Consider the following 26684-nt stretch of genomic DNA (forward strand, 5'->3'; position numbering starts at 1 on the left):
TTCTTCTTCTTTTTCTTCTCTTTCTCTTTCTTTTTCTTTTATGTTACGTTTGAAAAAGTTAAGGAAGAAAAAAGAAAAGAAAAGAGAAAAAAAATTGGCGAAAACAAAGATAAAGTGTGTCGCTCCTATTTAAATATAATAAAATCGACATTTCATCCAGTACGTAGAGCACGTAATACGCATAATTATATCGTATGTTCCATTGCATACTAATATGTACTTTCTTTTTTTTTTTTATGAATTTTTTAATCTCAGAAATATCGAAACTTGATAGTCAAGCTTAATTGAAATAATTTACGCATATTCCTAGCGTGACTTTTTCGATTCGACGAAATTCGAAGTTAATCTATTCTGGCATTTAAAATGTAAACGAGTATATCCTTGTGAATGCATACGCAAAGATACGCGTTAACAAGCAAATGCATGATGAATCTCTACGCGTAGAAATAAATTATTCGTTGGTTCAACTTCGCGAAATTTGAAAGGCAACAAAACTGATGACATATGAGGGACCGCGTACGAAACATTCGTACGAGTTATAAGTTAAAGGAAAAGCAAAAGGTTTAAATGTCTTTTTGTCGACAAAATTGGACGCTTACAATGGAATCGTTGGCGGCACGCAACAACCCTCGTAGAGTGCAGGTCGTTAAAAATAGGCTACCGATGCGCACGCGTCTCAACGACAAGGTCATACTACGTCACCCTACGCGTGGGTCAGAACACTCGATTAGGATTTTAACTAGTCGACTGTAATCCTATTCGTCTATTTTTTCTAATTCTATGACATTGGAAATATCGAAGTGATCTTATTTTCCTACTAGAAACAAATACTTGTTTCTTTATCTTGCTACAAGTTTACTTAGACAAAGGGAGAAACAAAGAACTGAAAATATTACATATGTATGTATCAGATGTTAATGAAACAGTGACAATCGTTTTTATCGCACATTTTTCTATTCACATATTTTTAATTATTTTCATTTGAAATCAAATAAATTCTCCGGCCATTTATACGGACTCTCCGTCCATTTGTACGGACTCTCCGTCCATTTATACGGACGCGTTACCAATCGAATAAAAAAAAAAAGAAGAAAGGAAAATAAATAAGGCGTCATCTATCGTAGATATAAAAAAGTTTAAGTCGATCTTAAAGAAGAAATCTTCCTTACCTGTTTTTCGTTCCGCCGTCGATAAATCGTGCAGGTAAGATATCGACGCAAGACCAAGTCCGTCGATAAAGTGAACGCTTTGCAGGCTCAGTAGGTAATAACTGTAAAAGAAGAACGAGCCACGATTGTTTCTTACCGGAATGAGAACGAGAATAATAGAGAGAAAGAAAGTGAGAGAGAAAGAGGGAAAGAGAGGGAGAAAAACTGGGAGAATCGATCGTAGGTCCGAGACATCGAGAGAGAGAGAAAAGGGAGCTTCGCAATTTATCCACCGTTTTAAGGAGGCTAACTGTGCGCCATCGTCGACGGATCCCCAGACACTGTGCTCCCGCAGCCACGAGCTATACGCCGCCATATTGTGTCTTTCTCGCTAGTGGCAAGGAAAAACATTGTGATCACGTGGCGCAATTTTCTAGTAAACGAACGTTACAGATCGTAATTGTCTTTTTGATAATTGAACGTAGTAGGGTGCTCGTCAGTGGGATATATAAACAAAGCTCTTACGTGGAAGAGAAAAAGGAAAGAAAAAAAAAGACCGGTAGGTAGATTATAAAAGAAAGAAAAAGAGAGAGAGAGAGAGAGAGAGAGTGAGTGAGTGAGTGAGTGAGTGAGTGAGTGAGTGGGTGAGTGAGTGAGCGAGAGGGAGACAGACAGATAGAAATCATAGGCTGCCACGCGGTCTTCGCGTTGTCCGGTACTCTCTAACCGCCAGATTTTCTCCTTTTTCTTACATTATATCTCATTTCTCTTGGAAAGTTTTGAATTATATCGCGTATTTTATTTATTCTACATTTTCATTTGACTCCATTACGGTCACCGATCGTAAGAAAGATGCATGAATTAAACGATTCGTGTTTCGTTCCGGCTGGAGGGACGATCTCTTATCTCTTTCTCTCTCCCTCTCTCTCTCTCTCTCTCTACACACGTATATATATATATATATATATATATATATATATATATATATATATATCTTTTTCTTTCCTCAATATGGACACTACATCGTCCTCGTTCAACAAAAATATTATTATAGGTTATAAAAAAGAAAAATATTCGTCGTATCTCGCAACATGAAAATTCGTATCTCTCGTCTTTCTCCCATGAATATCGATTTACGCTCTCTCTCTCTCTCTCTCTCTCTCTCTCTCTCTCTCTCACTCCCTCCCTCCCTCCCTCTCCCTCTCCCTCGCAGTGTTTTTACCTATTATCTAAAAGAAAGAAGAAAAGAGAGGGAAAAAATAAGGAAATCAGAGGCGAAACATGATCGAATGGCGTGATAAAATTTTCCTTGATATTATTAGTATTGAGAAAATAATCGAAATAAAAGGTGTGGATATGTGAGCTTCGTTTCTCGGTTCTCTTCGTGAAAACGACATCTGGAAATAGAAATGTGTTGTATATCTGTGATGTATAGAGAGAAAGAGGGAGCAAGACAGAGAAACAACTTCTCATGGCCCGTTAACGTCGTTTCCCTCTTCGTGTTCTCAATTCGTAGATAGTTTAGTTGGTGGTGGAACGATTCACCACTACTGGACGACTCCCATAGCAATTCGTGTGTTACAATTCGTTGACGACGACGACGACGACGACGACGACGACGACGACGACGACGACTATGACTATGACTATGATCCCATGACGAGAGCCACGTTTGGAAACGTTGGAACGTACATACGTATTATTTCTTGAACGACCGATACGACGAATCATACGCCACTAACTAGAAGGATAATATTGTTTCTCTCTTTCTCTCTATATCTATCTTTATTTATTTATTTTTATTTTTTTCCCTCGTCTTCTTCGATAGATACGCAGTCTTTTTCTATTTACATGTATACACATCCGTACGTACGTGTATTGTGTGTATACGTGTGTGTATGTGTATATATGTATATATATATATATATATATATATATATATTTGCGTCATTGTGTAATATATTTCTGTATACAAAGTTAACGCGCTGTACTCGCGTACTCGATATACTCACATATACACACATATACATATATATATATATATATATATATATATATGTATAGTTTTTATCTTTCTCTTTCGACTTTCAATATTACATTGGAGAATTGTTTGACAAATCCGAACGGACGAGAATAATATTCAAATTCGGAGAATTCACGTTTCTCTTTCTCTCTGTGTATGTGTATGTGTGTGTGTGTGTGTGTATATATATGCAGCTTTAGACTTAGTCATACTTAATTTTGTAATATTACGTAACCACCATATTTTCCTTTTGATTTCTCCTTTTTCATTGATCTTTACTAAAAACATCGAAAAATTCTTATGCAATTATCGTAACGTTATAAATATTAATTATTCGAGTTATTTAATATTATATTATCGAACTCGAACATCTCGAAGTCTCGTCTTTCTTCTTCTTCTTTTTGTTTCTTTTTTATTTATTTATTTATTTTTTTGCTCCATCTTGTAATTCGATGTAATTGAAATTAACGCTTAACGAAATGAAGTAAAAAATGTTGTCGTATGGAAGGGCTAAAAACGTATTCAAGATGGCGGAAGCTACCGTAGGATACCACTTACACGTTGTTTAACATTCGATCGGGTTATAAATGAGGCGAACGAACGAAGATTCGTCTTATCGAACGACTCGTCGAGACCAGTTTTAGATTTTAAAACGGTACTCCAGTTTTTTCTCCTCGTTTCTTTCTCTTTCTCTCTTTCTCTCTCACTCGTGTATAACGGGTGTCTCAATGAATTCGACGATAAGGGATATCATTATTTCGACTTTATTCGAACATTTTATTTGTAATCTTGAAAAAACATCGATCTTTTTCTTTCTCTCTCTCTCTCTCTCTCTCTCTCTCTCTTTTTTTTTAACGAATAACCAATAATTTTTTTTTTCACTTGATTGTCTACCGATAAAATCATTTTTTTATTTTTTCGATCAAAAGATATTTTTATTAATTAACGATAAATATTTTGTAAAATGAATGATGAAATGAATAATGGTGAAATGAATATTTTTATCGTTACAAATAATTATATGTCACTTATATTCCGTAGTAATATTTTATTATAAATACTGTGCATTTATTTAAAATGTTCAAATGATTAAAAATTTCGTTTCAATACAAATAGCAGTCTAATGAAAAGAGCAATATTGTTTCAGACGCATTTACCATCGTTCGATGCTCGCGTTTGTACGAATTAGTTGATAACAGCATTTTTTTTTCTTGTATCAATCAATATTTTATATATATATATATATATATATATATATATATATATATATATACATATATACATTTATCATATCAAATATATAGTTAACATTTTTAAGCATATTTAATTATCAGTGATTAATAATGTTTACTTAAATCACTGTTGATCGTATTTAATCGTTAATTTAATTAACTCGTTTTAAATATTAAATTATTCTATTTTATTTTTTCTTTTTAATTTTTTTATTTATTTTTCATAAATATATCAATACGATACATTGCGATATAATCATTGACAAATTTCACCACAGAGACGTTGTGCAAATAAAGTTGAATAGTTTATAAATAAACAAATAATTGCATTCATAAATACACTTTTGTACATATATAATCAACGATTAAATCTATACTTAAATCACTATTAACAATGAACTATTTAATCATCAGTTTGATTAACTCTTTCTAAACATTATCATGGATTCATTGAGTAAATCATATTATAAATCTTCGTTTATAAATAACTGAATCGTTTAATAATGATTTGATAAATACAAACGTGATTCATACGTTAGCTTTTATCTCTCTTTGGCAAGTGTCGTACTAGAAAATGAAGAACTATTGGAATAACCTTAATACGCGATATTTATCTTATCAACTTTTTTTCTTTTTTTTAAACATGTAGGTGATTATGAGATTTTTATTATGCATTACGAAAAAATTTTTTGTTCTTAGTTTTTAGTTTTTCTTTATTTTTTTATTTCTTTTATTTTTTGAAGGAATTTTAGATTCATATATTTAAGATGAAAGTCGATCTTTTTTCTTTCTTTTTATTTTTTTTTTTATACTCTTATCGCGATTCTTCGTTCGTATCCGGCATCGACCTCGGTTACTTCATCGTTTCTCGTACAGCTTCGACATTCCGAGAGAGCACGTTGAACTATACGTCCACCTTCGTACCGTGCATACATGCATATGTAAGTACATATGTGCTGTTTGTGCAACAAACCATCACACAGAATCTAAATCTGTTGATAAGATATTAATCATGAGGTAATTTAACGAGACACTTTTTATTTTTTTTCTATTTTTTTTTTTTTTTTTTTATTATTTTCTCATCGACGAATAAAGAATTTAACTGTATATTCTACCACCTTATGATAATAATATTAAACAGATTGGATATAAAATAAAAAGATTAAAAATAGAATTAGATTTAAAATAATAATAAAAATAAAGTGATATATAATAATGTGATCTTACAAAAAAAAGCACAAAAGCTTTTAAGTCGATTAATTTTCATCTTCAACGTGTTGCAAAAACACACATATACATACATACATACATACATACATACATACATACATACATACATACATACATACATACATACATAGAAGTATGATAAAAACCAATGTTGAAAAATCGATATTAATCGTATAGAACGATATTAAAAATGAAAATTTTTACTGATCGATCGATCGATCGATCGATCGATATTATGATGAAAGACGAAATTGTGTTGTATATCTTGCACGTGGTGATGGTGGTGATGGTGGTGATGCTGATGTGGTTAGAAAAGGTACAGGTAATCAAGTTCGAAGCATAACGACCAATGACGTTCCTCTTCTTTTCTCCTTCGTTCCGATCTTCGAAGGGACGCGGAAGGGACGAACGAACGAACGAACGAACGAACAGCCGCTTACCGGTTTCGTTTCGATTCCATTTTTTTTTCATGGTTACTTCTCCTTTACATCGAACACACCGCAGGTAAACTCTCCAGCATCACCTTGGCCGATCTCTTTTCTTACCTTTCGAAAGCCCTTCCAAGTAAAAACTCAGCCGATTAAGCTCTCCTCTCTTCTTTTTCCTCTTCTTATTTCTTTTCGCTTATTTCTCCATTTTCTTTTTTCTCTTTTCTCTCCTTTCTCTCTCTTTTCTTTCTTTTTTGAAATCCCTTTTTTCCTTTTTCATCTCTTATGTACTTCGAAAGTTGTTTTTTCGCTAAGGAGCACCTTTCTCGACCTTTCGATGCTCTACGTATCTGAAAGATCCTACATCGATCCTTGAAATCTACTGTTACGTTCAACTTCCCTTCGTGTTCTCTCCTTCTTGTTATTTGCAAATTATTTGTTTTATATCTATCTATCTATATATATATATATATATATTTTGTTTCTTTGTGTTTTCTTTTTTTCTCTTCTCTTTTCTCGCTTCGTCAAAGTGCATCACGTTCGTTATTCGTTCGTTGTTTGTTCCTCTCGAAAGCAAAAAAAAATTTATCAAAGAGATTTGTTAGTGATAGCGAATAATGATTTATTAACTAACTCCTGAAAGGACGATCATTCTTTTGATTTTCGATGTTAATTAATTCTTATGACGATACACGACTGTATTAAAGAAATTAATTTTCAATATTTTAGAATTTAGAATGTAATGATTTAGCGTTTTGGAAAATAAAACGTATTAAGTAAATAAGTATATAATCGCGTGAATTTAATGAAATAATTCTTTTTTTTTTTTCCTTTCGTTTTTTTTTTCTTTTTCCAAATTTCGAGGTCGATTAGCGTATTACGCGTGCAAAAAAAAAAGTTATATCATGGTTTACGTCGTGTACTCTTATCGTGTGAACATTCGTTTCTTCTTTTAATCGTGACGATACATCGAAGGAGCCAGGGTGATTCATGAATGAACGTAAAAGAATCCGTGTCTGTGTGTAATACGCGTACGCTTGAGTACACACGAGCGTATCTTACAGGTGACTCGAATCGATCGTAAATTTTTTAATCCTTTAATGAGTTCTCATTCTTAAAGAAATCGTTGCATTGATAAAAGGATAAATATAAATTTATATATAGACGTATATGTATATATATATATATATTTTTAATTAATTTTTATCATAATTATATATATATTTATTATTATTATTTTTTTTTATTTTCTTTACCTTATATATAGAAAAAAATTTAATCAGACAAAATCGAACAAAAATACATATTGATAAAAAACCGATGGAAACAAACAATAGATATATTATATATACATACACATATATGCAAGATCATTATGTATCAAACATTCTCAGATAGTTTTTAACTCCGAACAAATCGTTCAGATATGATCGATCGTTCGTTGGTACAATATAAAATTATTTTATCATTCGAATGTAAATATTTAAAATGGATACATACGTATCTACGTATATTCGTTTACGTTAATCGCATATATAGTATAAAATCGATCTAATATATTCGCACATCGTTCGCGATTAGAAACACATTGTCATCATGTGTGACTATGTTTTAACGCAATAATAATCTCGTCTTGTGCGTTTCGAATTTCACGTTGTTACACGTTGAACGAAATCGAACCGAGTTATATTCGTTGACCGAGGTACCTCCTTTCTAAGTTTCTTTAATCTAATATACTTAGATGCTTTTACCCAACATCTAATATTACTCTACATGTTCGTACATATGTCTCGTATATCATCGACCAAGTTTTTACTTAGTTTTTGATTATCGATCAAAGAATCAATAGTTTTAATATTTATTTATCGATCGAAGAATCGATCGATCGATCGATCGTTTGTTAGTTAATTAGATATTTCTCCTTTCTCTTTCTAACAAGTAACGTTAGTTTTACGATAGGAAAAGTGTTGTGGCGCGCGTCTCGATTACGTCATGTTGGATAAGTCCACGCTAAAAGAATAATATCGTTGTTTTCAAATAGATAATAAGAAATATAAATAAAAAGAGAAAAAGATAAATAAATAGAAATAGAACGAGAAAGAGAGAGAGAGAGAGAGAGAGAGAGAGAGAGGTTTAAGTGTGAAAAATAAAAGAACAAGCAAACGGAAATACGCGTTAAAAAAATGTTAAGCGACAGTTTCAAGAAAAGTTGCAGCGTTTACCTGCTGCAGGAAAGATATAAATAGATCTTCACTGCATTTATTTGCCTTTACTTGCATTTCCTTGGAGAAAGAAAAGTATTATTAACTAATCCTATCTATGGTAAAATACAAAAGGTCTTCTTTCTTCGTTTCTTTTTAAAATAACACTCTCTACCTATATAAATCACTGTCCGATCAACAATAACAGTCTTTCAAATCGCACAACCAGAAATAGACAAATGACGACTTTCGGACAAGAAATAGACGAAGTCTCGACAAAGACATAGAAAAATTTGTCCCATTGGAGTTTTACAGCTAGGACGTACAATTTTTATAAAGAGAAAATATAAATTGTTGCAGGCAGTTTATTAAATAAAAAAAGTTTTCTGATATATATATATATATATATATATATATATATATATATAAAATAAGAAAAGAAAAAAACAATTTTGAAAGATCAGATCAGATTAAAAGAAAGTTCTCAAATAACAAAATCCGAGGAAAAAAAAACTTCTCCTCGCGTTCTTTCGTTTTTTCTTTTTTTTTTTTATCTCACTTGTCGTTACAGTAGTTTTATAAGATCTATAAGATTGAAACGAGGATTCTCGAACTTTCTCGATCGTGATATTTTGGAAAAAATTATCTTCGTAATTCCTTACATTTTGACGGACAAATATATAAATACTACATACAAATATATAACATAGTATATAGTATATAATTCGATTAATTTGAATTTTTTTATAATTCCCGCCGGTAAAGAGATTTCGAATATTAACACATGTACGCGTACACACACATACACACACGTCGCACGCTTCGAAAATTATTAATTTTTTCATTAAAAAATTCGATAACAAGTTATTTACGGGAGTAACGATTCGAGAATCGATCGCAGTCGAGTGTCGCTTCGATCGCATTCCTACGTTGTGTGTGAATGTCCCTTTATACGACTGCGCATGCGCGTACCGATCTCCCACCATTTCTTTTTCTGTCTCTTTCTTTCTCTCTTCCTCCCACTCTGTTCTCCTTCAGGCAATATAACCACGTGTTAGAAATCTGTGCTGCAATTCCGTGCTACTGAGTCCACTAACCGCAGTCTTGTTCCAGCTGTCCAGTAAAACGGTCGATATTTTCGAAATCGAAAAGTAAATTAAAAAAAGAAAAGTTTCTCTCGAAGACAGATCATCGTTAACTCGTTTTCTATACGTATATATCCTTGATCACGTGTATCGCGAATTATATTCTTCGAAATTCTTCACACGTGCGATTCTATCGACAAATAAGTGTCACATGTTCTATCGTATCGAAAGTTTCTTCGAGTGGTTTTTCTTTTCTTTTTTTTATTTTTCGGCCCTCCACACGCGAAACGTGTCCTTCGTTCATTCATCGAATGCGATTATTAATTACGATTTAAGCTTTCATCGACGTCGTCGTAGTAATTGTGCGATTTACGAGAAAAAGTAAAAACAAAAAAAAAAAAAAACGTGAGAAATGATGGATCGATTGGTAAGTAACAACGAAATAGCTAAAAAATGAAAATTGTATTTACCTTAATTATTTTTGAAAACGTGTCAGTTCTTCTTCACTTTTCGTGATTCTGATCGTTTCTTAAGATTTACGAAAGTAATGAAATTAGATTAAGATCTCGTAGAATATTCTCGATAGAGGAACTCGCAAATCGATTGTTTCGTATCGATTTTCTTTTCTCTTCTATTTATTTATTTACCGATTGTTCTTTAGCTCGATCATTATTAATCTTTTATATTCCTACAGAAACAGTTTTTTTTATCTCGTTATAAAAGTTTCGCGTTCTTCTTCTTGTTTTTTCTTTTTTTTTTTTTTAATTTGAAAAGAAGATAAAGTACGCGCGCTTAATCGTGATACGAAAATTTTAATAAGTACTCTATTATGAATCTTATCGCAAATCGATTTCTATAAATATCGTTTCTATTCGATCGATAACTGGCAAAGTTGATTGGATAACGTAACACACACACACATACACACACGTATACACGTATATAAAAATTCTTTGGTAATTCGAGAACGATGATCTTCGATGAATGTAACATTTCTTCTATTGGGTTGATTATTCATCAGCATTGGTATTAAAACGTAGAAAATATCTATGTATGTTCTATTTCTTCCATTATTTTGTTTGCTTTAAAACGATAAAGAATCGATAACCGTGTAACGAGCAAGTAGACGTATCAACCTTTCACTTTTATTTCGACATATATACAAAAAGTACACATTGTTTTTTTCAATATGTGGATAACGATCAATTTTGTTTCCAATTCCATTGTCAATTTTCATTTTGTACCTTTCAAACGTGATCTATACGTAATGACGTTTTATTATTATCATCATCATCATCATCATCATCATCATCATCCACGCGCATTCATTATTCGAACGTCGAGAAGAGAGTTGTTAACTTTAATAGAGAAAAACATGAAACGCTTAAAAAGAATTCTTTTTTGTTTATTTAACTGTTGAATTATTTTTCATTATTTTTCATTTTAGATTCTTTATGCAATAACATACGACGATCTTCTTTGTTTCGTTTTTTCTTTTTTCAATTCCACGCACAAATTTTTGAAAGAAGAAAAGTTTCGAAATTTGAATTATTCGCTTTTGTTTCTCGCTAGAATATCGTGTTCGTTAATTTATTATACTCGTAAAAAATGTGCAATTCCGCTTAATATCTCGTGGATAGGAACAGGCGACCGTTAAAACTAGCAATAATGCTTACAAGGCGTTCGTTTGATAAAAAAAAAAAAGTCGCGCGAATAATAAAATGGCGCGAATATACAAAGGTACGTTTAGCGACGTCTCGATGCTATCGAAGCTACTTCTCCGCGACGATCCTTCTTTTATATCGTCTTAAAGCAATTAAACCATATAACGAATAAAATCTCGAATTTCAATATCTTAATATTAATTTTAGATGTATCCAATAAGAATGTCTTTTTTCTTTTTTTTTCTTTTTTATTTCAGATTAACGGAGTTGTCAGCAATTGTAGTTACCGTGGATTTAAAATATGTCATCCACGCATATTCAAATTGTAAAGTGGAGCTTCCCTGCTTTTGCTTTGATCATTGGTCTTCTCTGGTACAAACGAAGACGCGTAGACCGAGCTGATCCAGGTGGAATTAGCACGTCGAACGTGAAAGAGAGCAACAATGATGTAAATACTAAGTTATACAATACTCCTACAAACGAAGATTTAAATCTCTCAGATTCTGGTATTCACGCCAATGATTCTTTCTCGAGTTTACTTGCTCAAAGCATAGATGAAACGATTAATAATATCGAAAAGGTCAGCAAAAAAGTAGATATTACAACTAGGAAGCCAGCAACGTCACCTATTTCTGTACCATCAGCAAAATCTTTAGAGAATAATCAAGATTGGTACAAGGACGTCGAAATAATTTCGAATATGGAGGTACAATTAGGAAGTAATCCTAACACCAATAACTTCGACTTGATAGCGAGAAGTATGGGAGCAACTACGTATTCCAACGATACTGCTAACGACAAAAAGATCGAGAAGATATTCAAAGATATTCCCGAAGAAAAAGAATCAAATCATGTCCACGAAGTAACGTCTTCTGTAAATAAACAAGAAGAGATAAATAATCCGTCTGTTTTCACCGAATCCAAGGAACAGCTTCAGAATTATCCGCCGGAGGAAGAAAATAAAATTCAAGCTCAAGCATTATCCGAAAGAGATTCTGCAAATTATAGTCCGGTGTCTGGAGTTTTAGAAGGAAGTGTAACGGACGAAGCAAGAAGCGAAGGAAGTACAGATAGTGGAAAAGGTAGAGCTAAATTTTATATACAATTATTATTATTGTCGTTTACTCGAATGTTACAATAAACGTTTATATTTCCACAGGTGGAAGCATCAAAGGACAAATAAAAGATGTTTCCCTATACTCTATCTACGAGTTTTGCATATGTCAGAATTTAGTGGGTAGACTTATCGGACGTCATGGTAGTTTCTTACAAAATATACGTGCAAAAGCTGGCGTTCATATAATCGTAAAACGTCATCCTACACTGAGAGATCAAAAAATTTGTACCATTCAAGGCTCAGTAGAAGGCATTAACATTGCTTTGGATATTATCAGGCAAAGATTTCCAGAAAAGAAATATCCGTCTGTAACGCTTGAACAGATTTTACCAATGGTAATACCAGAAGGAATACCAGTTCTTCCTGAATTAACACAGTTGTCTTTAGTCGAAGGAGTTAACAACGACGTTTTAGTGTGTCATATATCGAAACCAAACAGATTATTTCTACAAATTCCGACACACCCAACATACCCTTCGCTACGACTTTTAGATGCAAATATGACACAACTATACAATTCTACGGAATCGCCTATGGTTCCAGACGAACTTACAAGTACGTTGATATTTATTTATTACAATATCGTTCGTATCGGTTAATAGATCTAATATAAATAATATACAAATTATAACATTTACATATTACTGCCAACAGAAGGAATGATCCTTGTGGCTAATTGGTATGACAGATGGGTTAGAGTATACGTTGAAGATCCAGATCCACGTGGAAAAATGACTTTAGTACGACTCGTTGATCATGGTGGTTATTGGACTTTCCGCAATGCTGATATGAGGAAAATAAGGTCAGATTTTCTAAGTCTACCTTTTCAAGCGATTGAAGTATTTCTCGCAAATTTGCAACCAAAAAATGGTAAGTATTTCCCGTTGTGTGTGCTATTTACATTATTTTACGTACGTTTATCTCAAGTATTGTACGATTTTCAAAGGTGATTGGGAACAAGAGGCATATAATATCGTTGGGCGGATGTGTTCAGGAATCATTGGACAGGCCCAAATTGAAGCCTATATTAATGCAAATGTGTACATTAATTTTTTCCTTAATATTCCAAAACATGGGGTAAAATCCTATATTTTCATATAATCTCTATAAATTTAATTGATTTCACTCGATATAATATTTATCTGATTTCTGTCGCGCATTCTATATATTTTATTTACATTCCAGGTGATATCTCTTGCCGACGAATTAATAGCACGTGGATACGCAGAATTTGTATCTTTAGAGTGTCTAGTATCGGACGAAGATGATACGGTTGTTGCTTCGTAGAAGCATAAACTTATGAAAGAGCATACACTCGTTAAGAAGGGTGTATAGAGACATATGTGATCGTGTGATTGTGTTTGATAATTTGTGTGAGTGAATTCATTTATAAGTAAAACTTGCGAGAGAAACATTATTTTAAGTTTAAACACCTTTAAATGTAATATTTTTTTTTTCTCGTACATACTTAAAATAATGATATGCATTCGTGTTTATCTGACATGAGTTCTGTTCATGATCAGCAACGATGATACTGAATCAGCACTTGTAATACTCTATTATAACATTTCATAATCGATGAATCCTTATAGCATTTCGTTACGAAAAAAGTATGACTATGGTTATAAAAATACTCGTATTCGAATTACAATAGCTCGATCATAAAGATGCATAGAAAAAAAAAAGAAAAAAAAGAAAAAGAAAAAAAAAAAAAGAAAAAAAAATTTATATCCATTTACACTAATGAAATATAGAACTTTCGTGCTTGTAAATTGCAAATATTCGAGATACGTTTCATAATGATGGTACAAAAATTATACAAAAATTTCTTGCAAATCTTAGAAATCGATTATAATTGGATATAAGTAAATATATAAATGCAAGAATATCTTCAAGTACATCTCATGATTATGAAACATTATCTTTTTCCGTAAGAACTGATAAATACGTACTGAACACTCGAATTATAATTCACAACGTAGTAATAAGTTTTACTCGTAAAACTTCGTTCATCTGTATTATATATAAAATACACATAGTGCAGCTCTTTATACGGCACTGAGAGCGTTTCTAACAAAACTTCATTCTCATATTATATCTTCGGATTATACGATTTAGAGACTGCTATGAAAACATACTTAAGATTGTTCATGTTTGCTTTTTCTATAAGCTGATTCTAATATCATCTTGTTTGTATATAGTGTAACATTATACCTTCATATATAAAATATTTATAATATCTACCTAATAATAATGACGGATAGATGCCAGCTAAGTCTGCATGTCAACGGTATGACAAAATCAGAATTGTTAACTTATTCGTTTTATATTTTCCAAAATAAGTGACATTTTGTGCTATTTCAAACAATTTATCGATTATGACTTTTACATATATTTAGATAAAAAAAAGTTAGTACAAGAAATCACTAATTTGTTGGAACATGATGATTTCATTGTTCTTCCTTTTTCTTTTACATCTCGTTTGTCTGTATAGAGTAAAAAATAAGTGCTATCCTTAAAACAAGGACCGCTGTCAAAAATTGCATAATTTTCATTGCAATATATAAAAGTAATACAATAATTAATAACAATAACAAATAATAATTTTGTCAATTCAAGTGATGCATTTTGTGATTGTATAATTTTTTTCCTCGATGTATCGTTACGATCTCCGTGGATTATTCATTAATTAAGATGTCTAGTTGCTATTATGAAAATACTAAAGACACGTAATTAATAAATAAAACTTTAATTAATTAAATTTTTAATTGTTATAACGATACGATATTTTGCAATTAAATTTAGTTATAATAATGTTTTGTGTTCTAAGACATATTAAACGAATGGACTGCTGCAGTAAAGATCTTATAAAAAATCTTACAAAAATAAAAAAAAGAGAAAATTTAAGAAAGTTAAAAAAAAAAATTATACAAATCACTTATATATAACTTTTGTACTGCGCTCAGCTGGAAACAACTTTCTGAACTGTTATATGTTAATACTGAATCTTGTTGATACTTAAAAATATAATGGAAATATTTTTCTAATAACATGTTTAGAGTACAGTTGCTCAATTGTTTGTATTGCATTATACACTCCTTACATCATTGAGCATTGAAAAAATTAATATAATATTTTCATTCTAACACTGTTCTGATGATCCATCACAGATGCAGATTAAAAATCATGTTTTTTTTTTTTTTTTCTTTCCTTAAAGGATCGTGTAAAGTTTATGAAGATTGTATTCTTTCCATTGTTAATAGATCCTGCAAATCGAGAAATTATTATAAATTTTAATTAAATGTACATATATTATAGTTAAATGCAGCATCCAATTAACTACTTATAAATCTTCATTTATCATTACCAAATAAATGAAGGTCATTTTGTATATAATTCAATGTAATATCTTTAGCATTTTCATTAAAGCTGGCTCATTTTAATCGAAGAAACTTTGTCCATTTCTTATATATTTATTTCCGTATTACTGGATATAATTCTTGCAAAATTATGGATCTGTACTTTTCATTTCATTGTATAGAGATTTATATGAATTATTATTTACACATTGAAAACGATCTTTAAAAGTATTCGCAAACCCAATGCATTTATAAAGGTTTACACTATAAATACTCCCAATTCTATAATTCTCAAGCGATTTTGTTGATCAGAAATTCATTCGAAAGATAAAGACACAACATGAAGATTTCAAATTTCTACAGAAAAAAAAAGATTTATTGCAGAACGAAAATTAATCTTAGAAATTACCTTTTTCCTCTTAAACGTGACTTTTGGAAGAATGTTATTATCATAAAAAAAGAAAACAAAAGAGAAATTGATACTTTTTTTTAAAGAATACTAAAATTCAAAATTGATGTATAAATATGAACAAAACGGTTTATTAAAGATTTAGAACGAAGTCATTTTGTAACTGTTTCCTTGTTTTGCGTTCAAAACGAATATTGTAAGTAAATAATACATACGTAGTTCGTTGTATAGAACCTGTTGATTTGAAATCAATCTTGAGCCTGGCACAGGTACACGTAACGATAAGATAAATCGAGAAAAGAATTTTTCTTCATACCTGTTACATTTCGTTGAAATCACACTAATAATTTCACGGGATACGATTTTCATTTCGAAAGGGAAAAGAAACACTCCTCTCACGGTCATGGTTTGACGGGATAAGACCCTCAGGAGAAAATAAATAACGTCACGTTATATTCCCCTACCCAACGCTACTGTTTTTTGTTACTTTTTATTATTTGTGTCACGTGACATCGATACGTCATCCAATATGTCGTAACATATTAACCTAACCTTAACAATGTTCGAATCATTTCCCCCACTATTAGACTTCTACCTGACCTATACAATAATCCTTTTATCTTCAATATGGCAATGGAATTAGTCATAGAAAGGTGAGAGCAAAATTACGAAATCACAATATTGGTTATGTATCAAAAACTTATTAGAAATTATTTCAAGAAGATTTCTATAAAACTTGGAATATATTATTCATTAATGTTCTCAATATTAGAATAAATAAAATTTTCCAAAAAGTTATTTTGCTCGATTTGTTCTATTTCTTCGTAACATCGTTAAATTTTATATACGAAAGAATAAAAATCATCAAGTTGAACTCGAAGAGATAAGAAACGTGATACGGTGAAAGGTGATCAAACGAGTCTTTTTTTTTTAAATATTATGTTATGTATTTATATACGTGTATAATCAACCTGGATAAATTGATTATTGTAGACTTTGATTTGCTTGTATCACCTCTCGAATATATTTTCGCGAATGTTTGACATTAATCAAGAATACAATAATATATTCTTTTCAAGCAAAACAAAGTAACATTTTAAAAGATACGTAAAAACGACGATTGTTTGAAAATTTAGTAAAATAATTTTGAAAGCTTAGAGACGTGCGCGCGCGCGTGTGTATATATATATATATAATTATATATATATACATACGTATGTATATATATATATATATTTATCTCGGACTCGATGTAACAGTTCAGAATGGTTTCACGTAGAAAGAACGACAGTCAGAATTCCAACATTTTATTGCCGATTTTAGTAAGTGCTTGTGCTATTCCTATATCAATGTTGTTTTGGTCAATAAACGTCCTTTATTCAACCTTCTCGTCGGAATCCGAAGGTTATAACGAAGGTATCGTAAATCTAAATTTATTTAATAGATAAACATTTTTCCCACACAAATATTTTATGACAGAACCATCACAAATGATATCACCATGGAGATGGTTGGCAGCTATAATAATTCCAATAATATTCGTCTTTTGGGGCCTAAAAAAGAAAAGCTTGGATATCTCCGGAGCTATATTTGGTAAAATGTTGCACAATATACTTCTACGATATTTCAATGTAAGAATGTAAAGCAGATCAACCAATTACGACATATGGGATTTGATTTTGCTTTGTTAGGTGTTAATAATGTTATAAAATCTTATAAAAAATTTATTTCTTCGATGCAATTAATAATTTGTTAAATGTGTTATTACAGGATTGTTCGTGGGTTTCATATTGACGCTCACAAGTTTTAGTCATTTAATATGTTTAATAGTATTTTTTATCACTGGATCGAAAGCAACCAAATTCCGTTCTCACTTGAAAAGAAAACAAGAGAAAGGATATAAGGAAGGTGGACAGAGAACATGGGTTCAAGTATTGTGTAATGGGGGAATGCCTACTCAGCTAGCTTTGTTGTATCTTCTGGATGTGGGTTGTGGAGAACATCCTATTGATTTCGATAAGAATTACAGAAGTTCGTGGTTATCTATAGGAATATTAGGTATATTAATATATTATTGTATATTATTTACTGTATTAAAATAATTTATATCATTAATTTAAAATCATTGGAATCAGCCATTGTTATATTATTATAGCTGCTTTTGCTTGTTGCAATGGCGATACATGGGCTTCTGAATTTGGTACGGTACTTGGTAGCAGTGAACCATTTCTTATCACAACAAGAAAACGAGTACCACGTGGTAAATATATTACATGTTTTGGTAATATGAAAGTTAGGATATATATATATATACACCGGGTATATTTTAAGGAACGAACGGCGGAGTATCATGGATAGGTCTGTTGTTTTCGGCTCTTGGTGGGATAAGCATAGGTTTGGCCTTTTACTTCACTACATTGTACACCGTAGATACAGCTACACTAGAATTAGCTGCACCGCAATGGCCTATTATTATCATAGGTGGAATAGCAGGATTGTTTGGCAGTCTTTTAGATTCTATACTAGGGGCAACATTACAATATTCAGGTATTATGCATAAAAATATGCTAATATTACAATATGTCTGGAATATCTAATACATATTTACAAATGAATATATCCTTTGAATAATTGGAAATATTCTTTTAGGCATAGATGAAGAGGGATTGATAGTTCAACATCCAGGAAAAGGAGTGAAACATATCAGTGGTAGACAGATATTAGATAATCACAGTGTTAATCTTTTATCGTCGATTATTATCGCTCTTACTTTTCCGAAAATGGCAAATGTAATTTGGCCGTGAAATAGATCTGATAGAAAAACTGCACCATTTATTTAGTCATATAAGTAATTTTTTATTTCGTTTATATTTTATCAAGTAACTATATTTAAAGATATCGAACATATATCGTTCTTCTTTGTTAAATTTTTCAAGTAATTTATACGTTTTAATTTAATATATAAAATTAATTTATTGAATGTTATCACAATTATTATACAATATGTTTTTCTTTTATTAATAGACTGCTTTACTCAGGAATATGCTATGTGTGAACAGAAACACATAGAAATAATACTGCATTTATAAGAGATAACATTACCATTTTGTTTAAATTATTCTTAACTTTCGATAAAAGATATTTATGCATTCCAAGATGTATCTTGCATCGATACTGATATTATTTTCTTTTTTTGTTATGTACATGTGTATATTTAGAATTAAGACTTTTTATAAAAAATTGATTAATACAAAAAATATATCACGATTACAAAAAATAGATCATTGATACATGGAAAGATAAATGCAATAATTTCAGAATATATTGTTGGAATAATTGTTAAATTTCTTATTATAAAGTTAAATAAAATATATGGAATTTTTTATATGCGCTTTGTTTGGAGCCTTTTGCACTACTACGCAAATTGAACGTAATTTCGTCCTAGTATTATATATGTATAGTAATATTAACATTTATATATATATATATATATATATTTATACATATATATTTTTTCTTTTACGTTTTTTTTTCTTGTTTTATTTACTCGCACACGCAGCGTTGTGATACATTTTATACGAACGAATTACTGCGAAATTTTTACTAGCGACGAAGAATTTGATTATCTTCACGATTTTCCTCGTCACGAGGAAAAAAAAGCTTTAAACTTTTTAAACGTAGTTCTCAAAGCTCTCTGTATATGTAAACGTTCATGCATCTACCTAGTCAGAATGATATTAACCACATAGGTATTCTCATTACCCATTTGATTTTCAATAAAAGTTATAGATCATAGAATATATTTGATGATATAGATATCATTTATTATCATTATCGTTACTATTATTACTATTACATTCTCTCCCGTTGAAATATATATTACAAATGTTACTATGATTAACATACGATCGCGATTCATACATTTTCGTTGAGTAATATAGAATTTTCGTAAATACAGATAAAATTATCTTTTAAATATCCATACGTTCTACGTGATGTATCTATCTATATATGTATATATGTATATACATTGTACATAAACGTGTTATACTAGAAGAAGGATCAGAATGAAATATAATTGTAATTTCTTCTTGCGAAATTTGTACACCTCCTTGTTACAAATTATTAGCAAATACATTCGTGTATACGATATACGTACTTACATAGTTAATATTCTTTATTGAAGTTATAGAATCATTTATAAAAATCAAAACTGCAATTAAAGACCAATCGTATGATACGACAAAACATAACATAGTTTTTTTTTTTTATTTTTGACAATGCGTCGATAGAATGTACCAACTAAAAAAATATACTTGTTTTTTTTTTTCTATGATAATAACAATAATAAAAAAGAAAAATATTCTACGTAAGTACCAATGTTTTATGGCAACTCGATCGATTGATATGCTTTTTAAAAACGATTGCGATTGCAATCGAATTAGAGAATGTCGGCGTAAGTTAAATAACTATGCGATATTCGATCGAATATTTAAAAATGAACGATATAGAAGATAATGATAACGATATCGATGTAATTATATTTTAATCAGGTACAGAATTGTATGTTAAACTTTGCAATATTTCGATAAGTGTAGCAGACAAAAGGGGTTTTCAAAGTTTCACGAGGCCGCTCATGTAATATACATAAAAAGAAATGATTGTTCCACATGCTTTATTGTTATTAATATTATTGTTGTTGTTGTTGTTATTATTATTATTATTATTACTATTACTATTACTATTATTATTATTATTATTATTATTATTATTATTATTATTATCCTGATTTGGTTAAAGAATATAACAAATATGAAATAGAATATAATTATTTATCCTTGTTTTAAACAGGAACAGATACATTGCTTTTCGTGGAACTATAATATAAGAAAACATAATTATTAATAAGAGTCTTGATGTATATATGTATATAAGGGCTAATCGATAGATCAACGAATAACAAAAATATCAAATTTATTATTATTTCGTAACAAATATATATATATATATATATATATATATATATATATATATATTTGTCACAAAAACTTTGGAATAATTATAATAAAAACGATCAACAAACTGAGATATTTTATCGTCGTTCATAGAATTTCGAGTAATCGATAATATACGAACGAAGTATCTATATAATTGAAATGATGCAATATAACAAATTTGCAATTTCTTCGTCTACGAATTTAATCGAGATAATTATTGATCGTAAATCGAGAGTTAACAAGCTGATAAAATAAAGTAATTTCATTATTTTCGTTATTTGGTAAAGAAGGAGAAGAGATAGGATTTAACGAACGCCGTTTAAAGCTCGAATTTTGAATAATTATAATAAAAATATTCAACAAAATCAAGATACTTCGTTTTAACGAAGGCGTCTGCGTTCGTCGTAGAATTTTCGTATGTACCTAATCGATAATATACGAAGAACGAAGTACGATTTAAATTACAATTTAATTAAACAAATACATAGATCCGTTCGTCTTGTTCTAAAAATTTGCTTACTCTCTCTCTCTCTCTCTCTCTCTCTCTCTCTCTCTCTCTCTCTCTCTCTCTCTCTCTCTCTCTCTCTCTCTCTCTCTTCGAGTTTGAATTTAATCGATACTACAATTAATAATCGTAAAATTATATTGACGTTACGACGTTGAAAGAAATAAATTCAAGTTTAATTTTTTTTCTTTCATTCGTTATTTGGCAAATAAGAAGAAGTCGAAGAAGAGTTAAACAAACGTATTACGTATTTCAACGCAACGTACGTAAACGTTTAAGATGACCGTCGATGATAAAGATTCCTTAATCATCAACATTGCGTCTGGTCAGGCTCGTTGATATTTTCCGTACGTTTCAATAAAACGTTTGCGTGACTGTTGTTGTTGGCTATATTACTTTCACGACGAGCGACCAATTGCATAACGCTTTGTCGTTGACGATGATCATCTTCTTCATATCTATCCGGTTCAACCGACATCGCGGATTGATAGTCACACCTTCTCCTCTCCCGCCATCGGACCTGCGGTCGAGCGGATAAACTGAAACAGTCAACGTCCCAAAATGGACTCGACTTCGGCACGTTGTCATTGGCACGACACGGATGATTCGTTTCTTTCTATTTTCATTTCTCAAATATGTATGTATATATATATGTGTGTGTGTGTGTATATATATATGTGCGTGCATATACGTATATAGATATTATTTCTTTCGTTCTATTTTTTTCGATTTCTCAAAAATACAAAAATTGAATTTTTTTTTCTCCCTTCAGGATCAATAAAAATTTCTTTTCTCTATTTTATTTTATTTCGGTTAAACTATCTCTAACAGCTACTCGTAAAAGCGAAATTACTTTCGACGTTTTTAACTCTTTTTATTTTTCTACAAACGATATAGAGAGATAATGCGATTTTTTTTTTAGACGCATTTACGCTGATCTTGCTCTCGTTGATCGATTCATAAAAAAAAAGAAAGAAAAAAAAAAAAGAATGAGACGATGTATAAAAAGGATATAATTTTTTGTGAAGTATTATTTTTTCGTGTTCGCCTTGGTTTTATCTCCTTTTTTTTTTTTTTATCGTGAAGAACGCGAGTAAATAAATGAAAAAGAAAAAAAAAAAAAAAAAAGAAAAACTCGATTTTAATGCATCGCACGTTTCTTTCTCGAAGAGAAAAATTGAACAGACCTACTTTACGAGTAAAAGAAAATTTGATTCATAAAGACTTGAGATGGGTTACGCAAAGAAATAAGATCTCCATTTCGAATTACTCCGAACTCTGGAATCGCATATATTTGCATAGAATTCCTATCGATTTCCGAAGATACGAGAAATACCTTCATAGTGATACGAACTTCCTGTTTAATTCGAAAATCATGTCACGCGTGAACGTTTCTACACCACACGTAGTACTATGATATCTAACGAGGGGTAAATTTTAATAGAAATACTAGTTGAAATTATTATACCAGATGAAATAACAATAATACGTATCCACGCGCGTGCATGTGTGTGCGTGTGTATCTTATTTTTTTTTCTTTTTTTATTATTTCAATATATTCACTTCGATTATGTTTTATATATTTTTCCATCAAAAATTTCATTTCATTCGAATAAATAAATATATGTAAATAAGTAACTCTTCCCTTTTCTATATGATATTTTTTATTTCTCGACTTTTTCTATCCTCTTTCTTTTTTTTTTCTTTAAAAAAAAAAAAAAAAGAAAAAGAAAAAAAAGAAAGAAAAAAGAAAAAAAAAATCGAGGACGGCCGACTTTAATACTCAGCGAAAAAACTTACTTCGAAAGGTCCCGTGTTCTTTCTTAAGCGTATGCTGACGTTCGAAGTGCATAAAAATGTAAATTTATATGTCTATCCCAAGGGAATACGGATATGGTATAAAAGAGAGATATCGAAACGAGTAGACCATCTGTTTTCTACGGTGACCAGATCGTAAGAATTCTAGATCATATATAAGAGATGATAGTACGGTTTTTTTTTCCATTAAAAAATTTTCACATTATGTAATAACTATATAAATGGACAATCGTGTAACGAAGAAAAACATATACACGCACACGCACACACGGACATATATACACAGAGATTAGATACATGTTATTTTACGTTATTCGATCAAATTCTCGATCTTTCTTATAAACTTTGTTTATCGAGCAATGATACAGCGTTTATGGGTCATAAAATACATACATTTGTTCTCCTATTTCAAAATTTAATTCATTGTTAATTTTATATGGATTAATGCGAACCTTGCAATCCGGTTCGCGCCATTGACCATTCGTGCATCGATCACTACGCATGCAAAAATCGTGTTAAAAACTAATTGCGAAAACGTTACCTCTTCGATCGTCACCTTTCTATCTTTCGAGGAAAAATATTAATTCATAGAATGATTGCGTTAAGAAAAGAAAGAAAAAGGACAACAACCAAAAAAAAAAAAAAAAAAAAAATAAAGGAAAAAAGATATCCAGTTAGTATTTATCTAAGTCCTCGAAGTAATTTTGTTTATAGCGAATTTGTGTGACATTAATGTATGTAACTTTGTATATGTATATATGTATATATGAGTTGACAAAGTTCGACTTTCGGTGAAATTGTTTCTCGGGTTGGATCTCAAGTTCCACTTGAAATTTTCGTCTGGTTAAATTCACAACCATCCCATTTTCGATTTCCGTCGAGCTTCGGTCTTATAAAGTTAGAGATATTCGAGGTTTTATTTGAAACTTGTAAATTCTACAAGATACGCGATATCCTATATTGTATAAGTTCGAAGAAAACAACAATATTTCGTACATTTGAATCATCTCAAATTGAAAGCATGGATATCTCAATAATTTTTTACATTATAGAGAAGGAATATGTTATATAGGTTTGATTCGCTGAAAATCATATTTCTAAAATATGGCGAACTTTAATATACAATATCTCCTCTTGGATATTTTGATATTTCAAAAAATATAATACTTAAGGTAAATTTTCATTCACCGGAAAGAATATATGTTTGATTCGTTGAAATATCGTATCGTATAAAGTACCTAAAATATTGGGAGACTTTGACGTATCTGTACTTCGATATTTTCAGATATATGACACTTCGTGTAGATTTACATTCACCACTATATCAGACTTCCTTAAAAATCACCTACGATATATTATTCTTCCTGAGAAATTTTGTTTCTACTATCGTATCATAAAAATTTACTTATACATTCAAGCTTTCAGTTTTTTTAAATTAAATGACATGTGTACGTATACGTAAATCTAACAGGATTAGAAAATATTTTTCAAATTGTCTTCGATGATCAACGTAATACAATGATATTAACAAATTGTTAATAGCTTCGATTCTTTTATAAACAAAATTCTTTACTCATCGACAGTTGCAATTAATTTCTGTCGAAAAATTATTCCACTGGACAAATTCGAAAGTAATCGATTATTTACGAGAATACATAAAAATAATATTTCGAAATAACGAAGACAATTAATAAATGAAAATATTAATAAAGCGATATAGTAAGAATACAGTCAATTAAGTTTATACGAAGTTGCGGCGATCGATCGGTGTGTGATAATAGGAGATGTGCTTTCTAGTAATGTATAACTTTATTATATATATAGATATATTATATATATATGTACATATAATATATATATATATATATATACATATACGAATAGTTATATACATATATAACTATTCGGTCACGATCACAGTTGCATAGCCGTCAATCTCGATAAAATCACAATACCAGTTGGTCCTCTAGATATTCGATCGAGTCGAACGATTCATTTTATTTTTATTTTTATTTTTCTTTTTCCCTTTCCTTTTCCTTTTTTTTATCTGCATATGCATTTTTAAAACCTCGCCCGTCCTCTGGTTTACGTATTGTAACAGTTATACGAATTTGTATATGTGACCGTAATCTGTCAATATCCAAGGGAATAGTTTCCATCGGACGCATATATGTACTATATATCACGATCATTATAATTGATTCAAGCAATTTCACGTACAACGTATTCTAGATGTCTGATTGAACATTCCGATTTGACATTATTGCGAACGCTTTCAATAAATTCATTCCGTTTGATTAGTTAAACGAATAGATAATACGAATATTTTATTATCCTTATATAATTATAATGATTCAAATGTAATTTACGAGAAATAAATTCTCGTATCTGCGCAACCACAAATTTATTTTTGTGGATTGTCCTTTCGACAACCTAAATAAAACTGTCTGATTACAAAAGTGTTTACGAAAGTCTCAGAAATGTTTTGGTTTGATAGAAAGACGAAGAGGCAACGAATAAAATTAGAATGAAGAAAATAAAGAAGAAGAAAAAGAAGAAGAAGAAGAAGAAGAAGAAGAAAAAGAAGAAGAAGAAAAGGAAAGCAGCGTTATTTCATAAATCTATAAATTAGAGGATTCTCTAATTTAAGAAAAGAAAGAAAAATTTCCATTGAATCTTTTCATACCGAGACAGTAGTGGCCGTACAGGAATTCGCTCGTTTCCGTAGTAACATCGTACCTTCCCATTTTCGTTTGAACTGGGCTATCACCTATATATATATATATATATGTATATATATATATAAAAAAAAAGGAAAAATAGAAATAGAAAAAGTAAATCGAATATATAATATCTTTAATTTAATTTAATTTAATTTAATTTTTTTTTAAATCTTTCATTTTATCGATCGACTTACCTCTCCGTTACAGAAGCAGAAAAATACGGCGACGCAGAGGCCCTAATTTAAAGGGGAAAAAAAAGACAAAAAAAAAAAAAAAAGAAACAAAAATACACAATTCGTTAAAAAAAATCAACGATTAAGGATTATTTTCGAAATCCGTTTAAAATTAGCTTATACAAATAATATGCAATCGTTCCTGTTGATTCAGAGAACAATTGTATAAAATCTATTTCACTTAATTAGCCCGATTCTCTCTCTTTCTCTCTTAGATTTTCTTTATTTTCCATAAAGATTGAATAGAAAATAAAAATATAAATAAGAAGCAAAACAAAGAAATTGTATCGTTTTGTAATAGTCGGAGAGAAAGATAATTAAGTTAGATTATAGAAATAACCGAGTTTCTTTCTTCTCGTTTTTCTTTTCGTTTCTTTTCTAAACGGACAGACAGTAACAAATATGTAATTCCATTTCTTAAAACAATAGCAATCCCTTTTCTTTCTACCTTGATGAATATTTCATTGATGGAAAAGATAGAGAAAAAGAGAGAGAGAGAGAGAGAAAGAGAG

The 26684-nt window shown here is 30.4% G+C and overlaps 3 protein-coding genes and 1 long non-coding RNA gene across 12 annotated transcripts in view; 2 read left to right on the forward strand and 2 right to left on the reverse strand.

Moving 5' to 3' along the window:
• Positions 1 to 1380: 1380 nt before the first annotated feature.
• Positions 1381 to 15576, forward strand: LOC122636061 (KH domain-containing protein akap-1). Of its 2 annotated transcripts, none has more exons than XM_043826908.1 (6): positions 1381 to 1707; positions 11269 to 12093; positions 12171 to 12683; positions 12783 to 12998; positions 13075 to 13205; positions 13314 to 15576. In XM_043826908.1, exons 2-6 carry the CDS (start codon positions 11313 to 11315, stop codon positions 13413 to 13415), a joined length of 1743 nt encoding a protein of 580 aa, XP_043682843.1. In that variant the 5' UTR covers positions 1381 to 1707; positions 11269 to 11312; the 3' UTR covers positions 13416 to 15576. The 2 variants fall into 2 exon arrangements, with proteins under 2 accessions (XP_043682843.1, XP_043682844.1); XM_043826909.1 differs by lacking the exon at positions 1381 to 1707 and adding an exon at positions 9725 to 9774.
• Positions 15190 to 16442, reverse strand: LOC122636068. Of its 2 annotated transcripts, none has more exons than XR_006328856.1 (2): positions 16112 to 16442; positions 15190 to 15394 (listed from the first exon to the last, which is right to left on the reverse strand). It is a non-coding gene; the product is annotated as an uncharacterized LOC122636068 (long non-coding RNA). The 2 variants fall into 2 exon arrangements; XR_006328857.1 differs by having other exon boundaries at positions 15496 to 16442.
• A 65-nt stretch (positions 16443 to 16507) lies between these two features.
• On the forward strand, positions 16508 to 19283 carry LOC122636067 (transmembrane protein 19). Its single transcript, XM_043826928.1, has 7 exons — positions 16508 to 16549; positions 17156 to 17312; positions 17376 to 17489; positions 17667 to 17954; positions 18052 to 18156; positions 18228 to 18443; positions 18546 to 19283. The coding sequence occupies exons 2-7, from the start codon at positions 17162 to 17164 to the stop codon at positions 18698 to 18700; spliced, it is 1029 nt and encodes a 342-aa protein (XP_043682863.1). The 5' UTR covers positions 16508 to 16549; positions 17156 to 17161; the 3' UTR covers positions 18701 to 19283.
• A 1711-nt stretch (positions 19284 to 20994) lies between these two features.
• LOC122636066 (calcitonin receptor-like) overlaps positions 20995 to 26684 on the reverse strand; it is a 99045-nt gene continuing 93355 nt past the window's right edge. For 6 of the 7 annotated variants that reach the window (XM_043826922.1, XM_043826920.1, XM_043826923.1 and 3 more), the window contains 3 exons: positions 26134 to 26175; positions 25903 to 25986; positions 20995 to 21918 (listed from right to left, as the gene is read on the reverse strand). In XM_043826922.1, coding sequence (XP_043682857.1) covers positions 21709 to 21918; positions 25903 to 25986; positions 26134 to 26175 — 336 coding nt within the window. In that variant the 3' untranslated portion in view covers positions 20995 to 21708. Of the gene's footprint in view, positions 21938 to 25902; positions 25987 to 26133; positions 26176 to 26684 lie in introns of all 7 variants that reach the window. The other variant, XM_043826927.1, reaches the window with a different exon arrangement.

Source organism: Vespula pensylvanica, chromosome 20 (assembly GCF_014466175.1).
Source record: "Vespula pensylvanica isolate Volc-1 chromosome 20, ASM1446617v1, whole genome shotgun sequence".
Taxonomy (NCBI): domain Eukaryota; kingdom Metazoa; phylum Arthropoda; class Insecta; order Hymenoptera; family Vespidae; genus Vespula; species Vespula pensylvanica.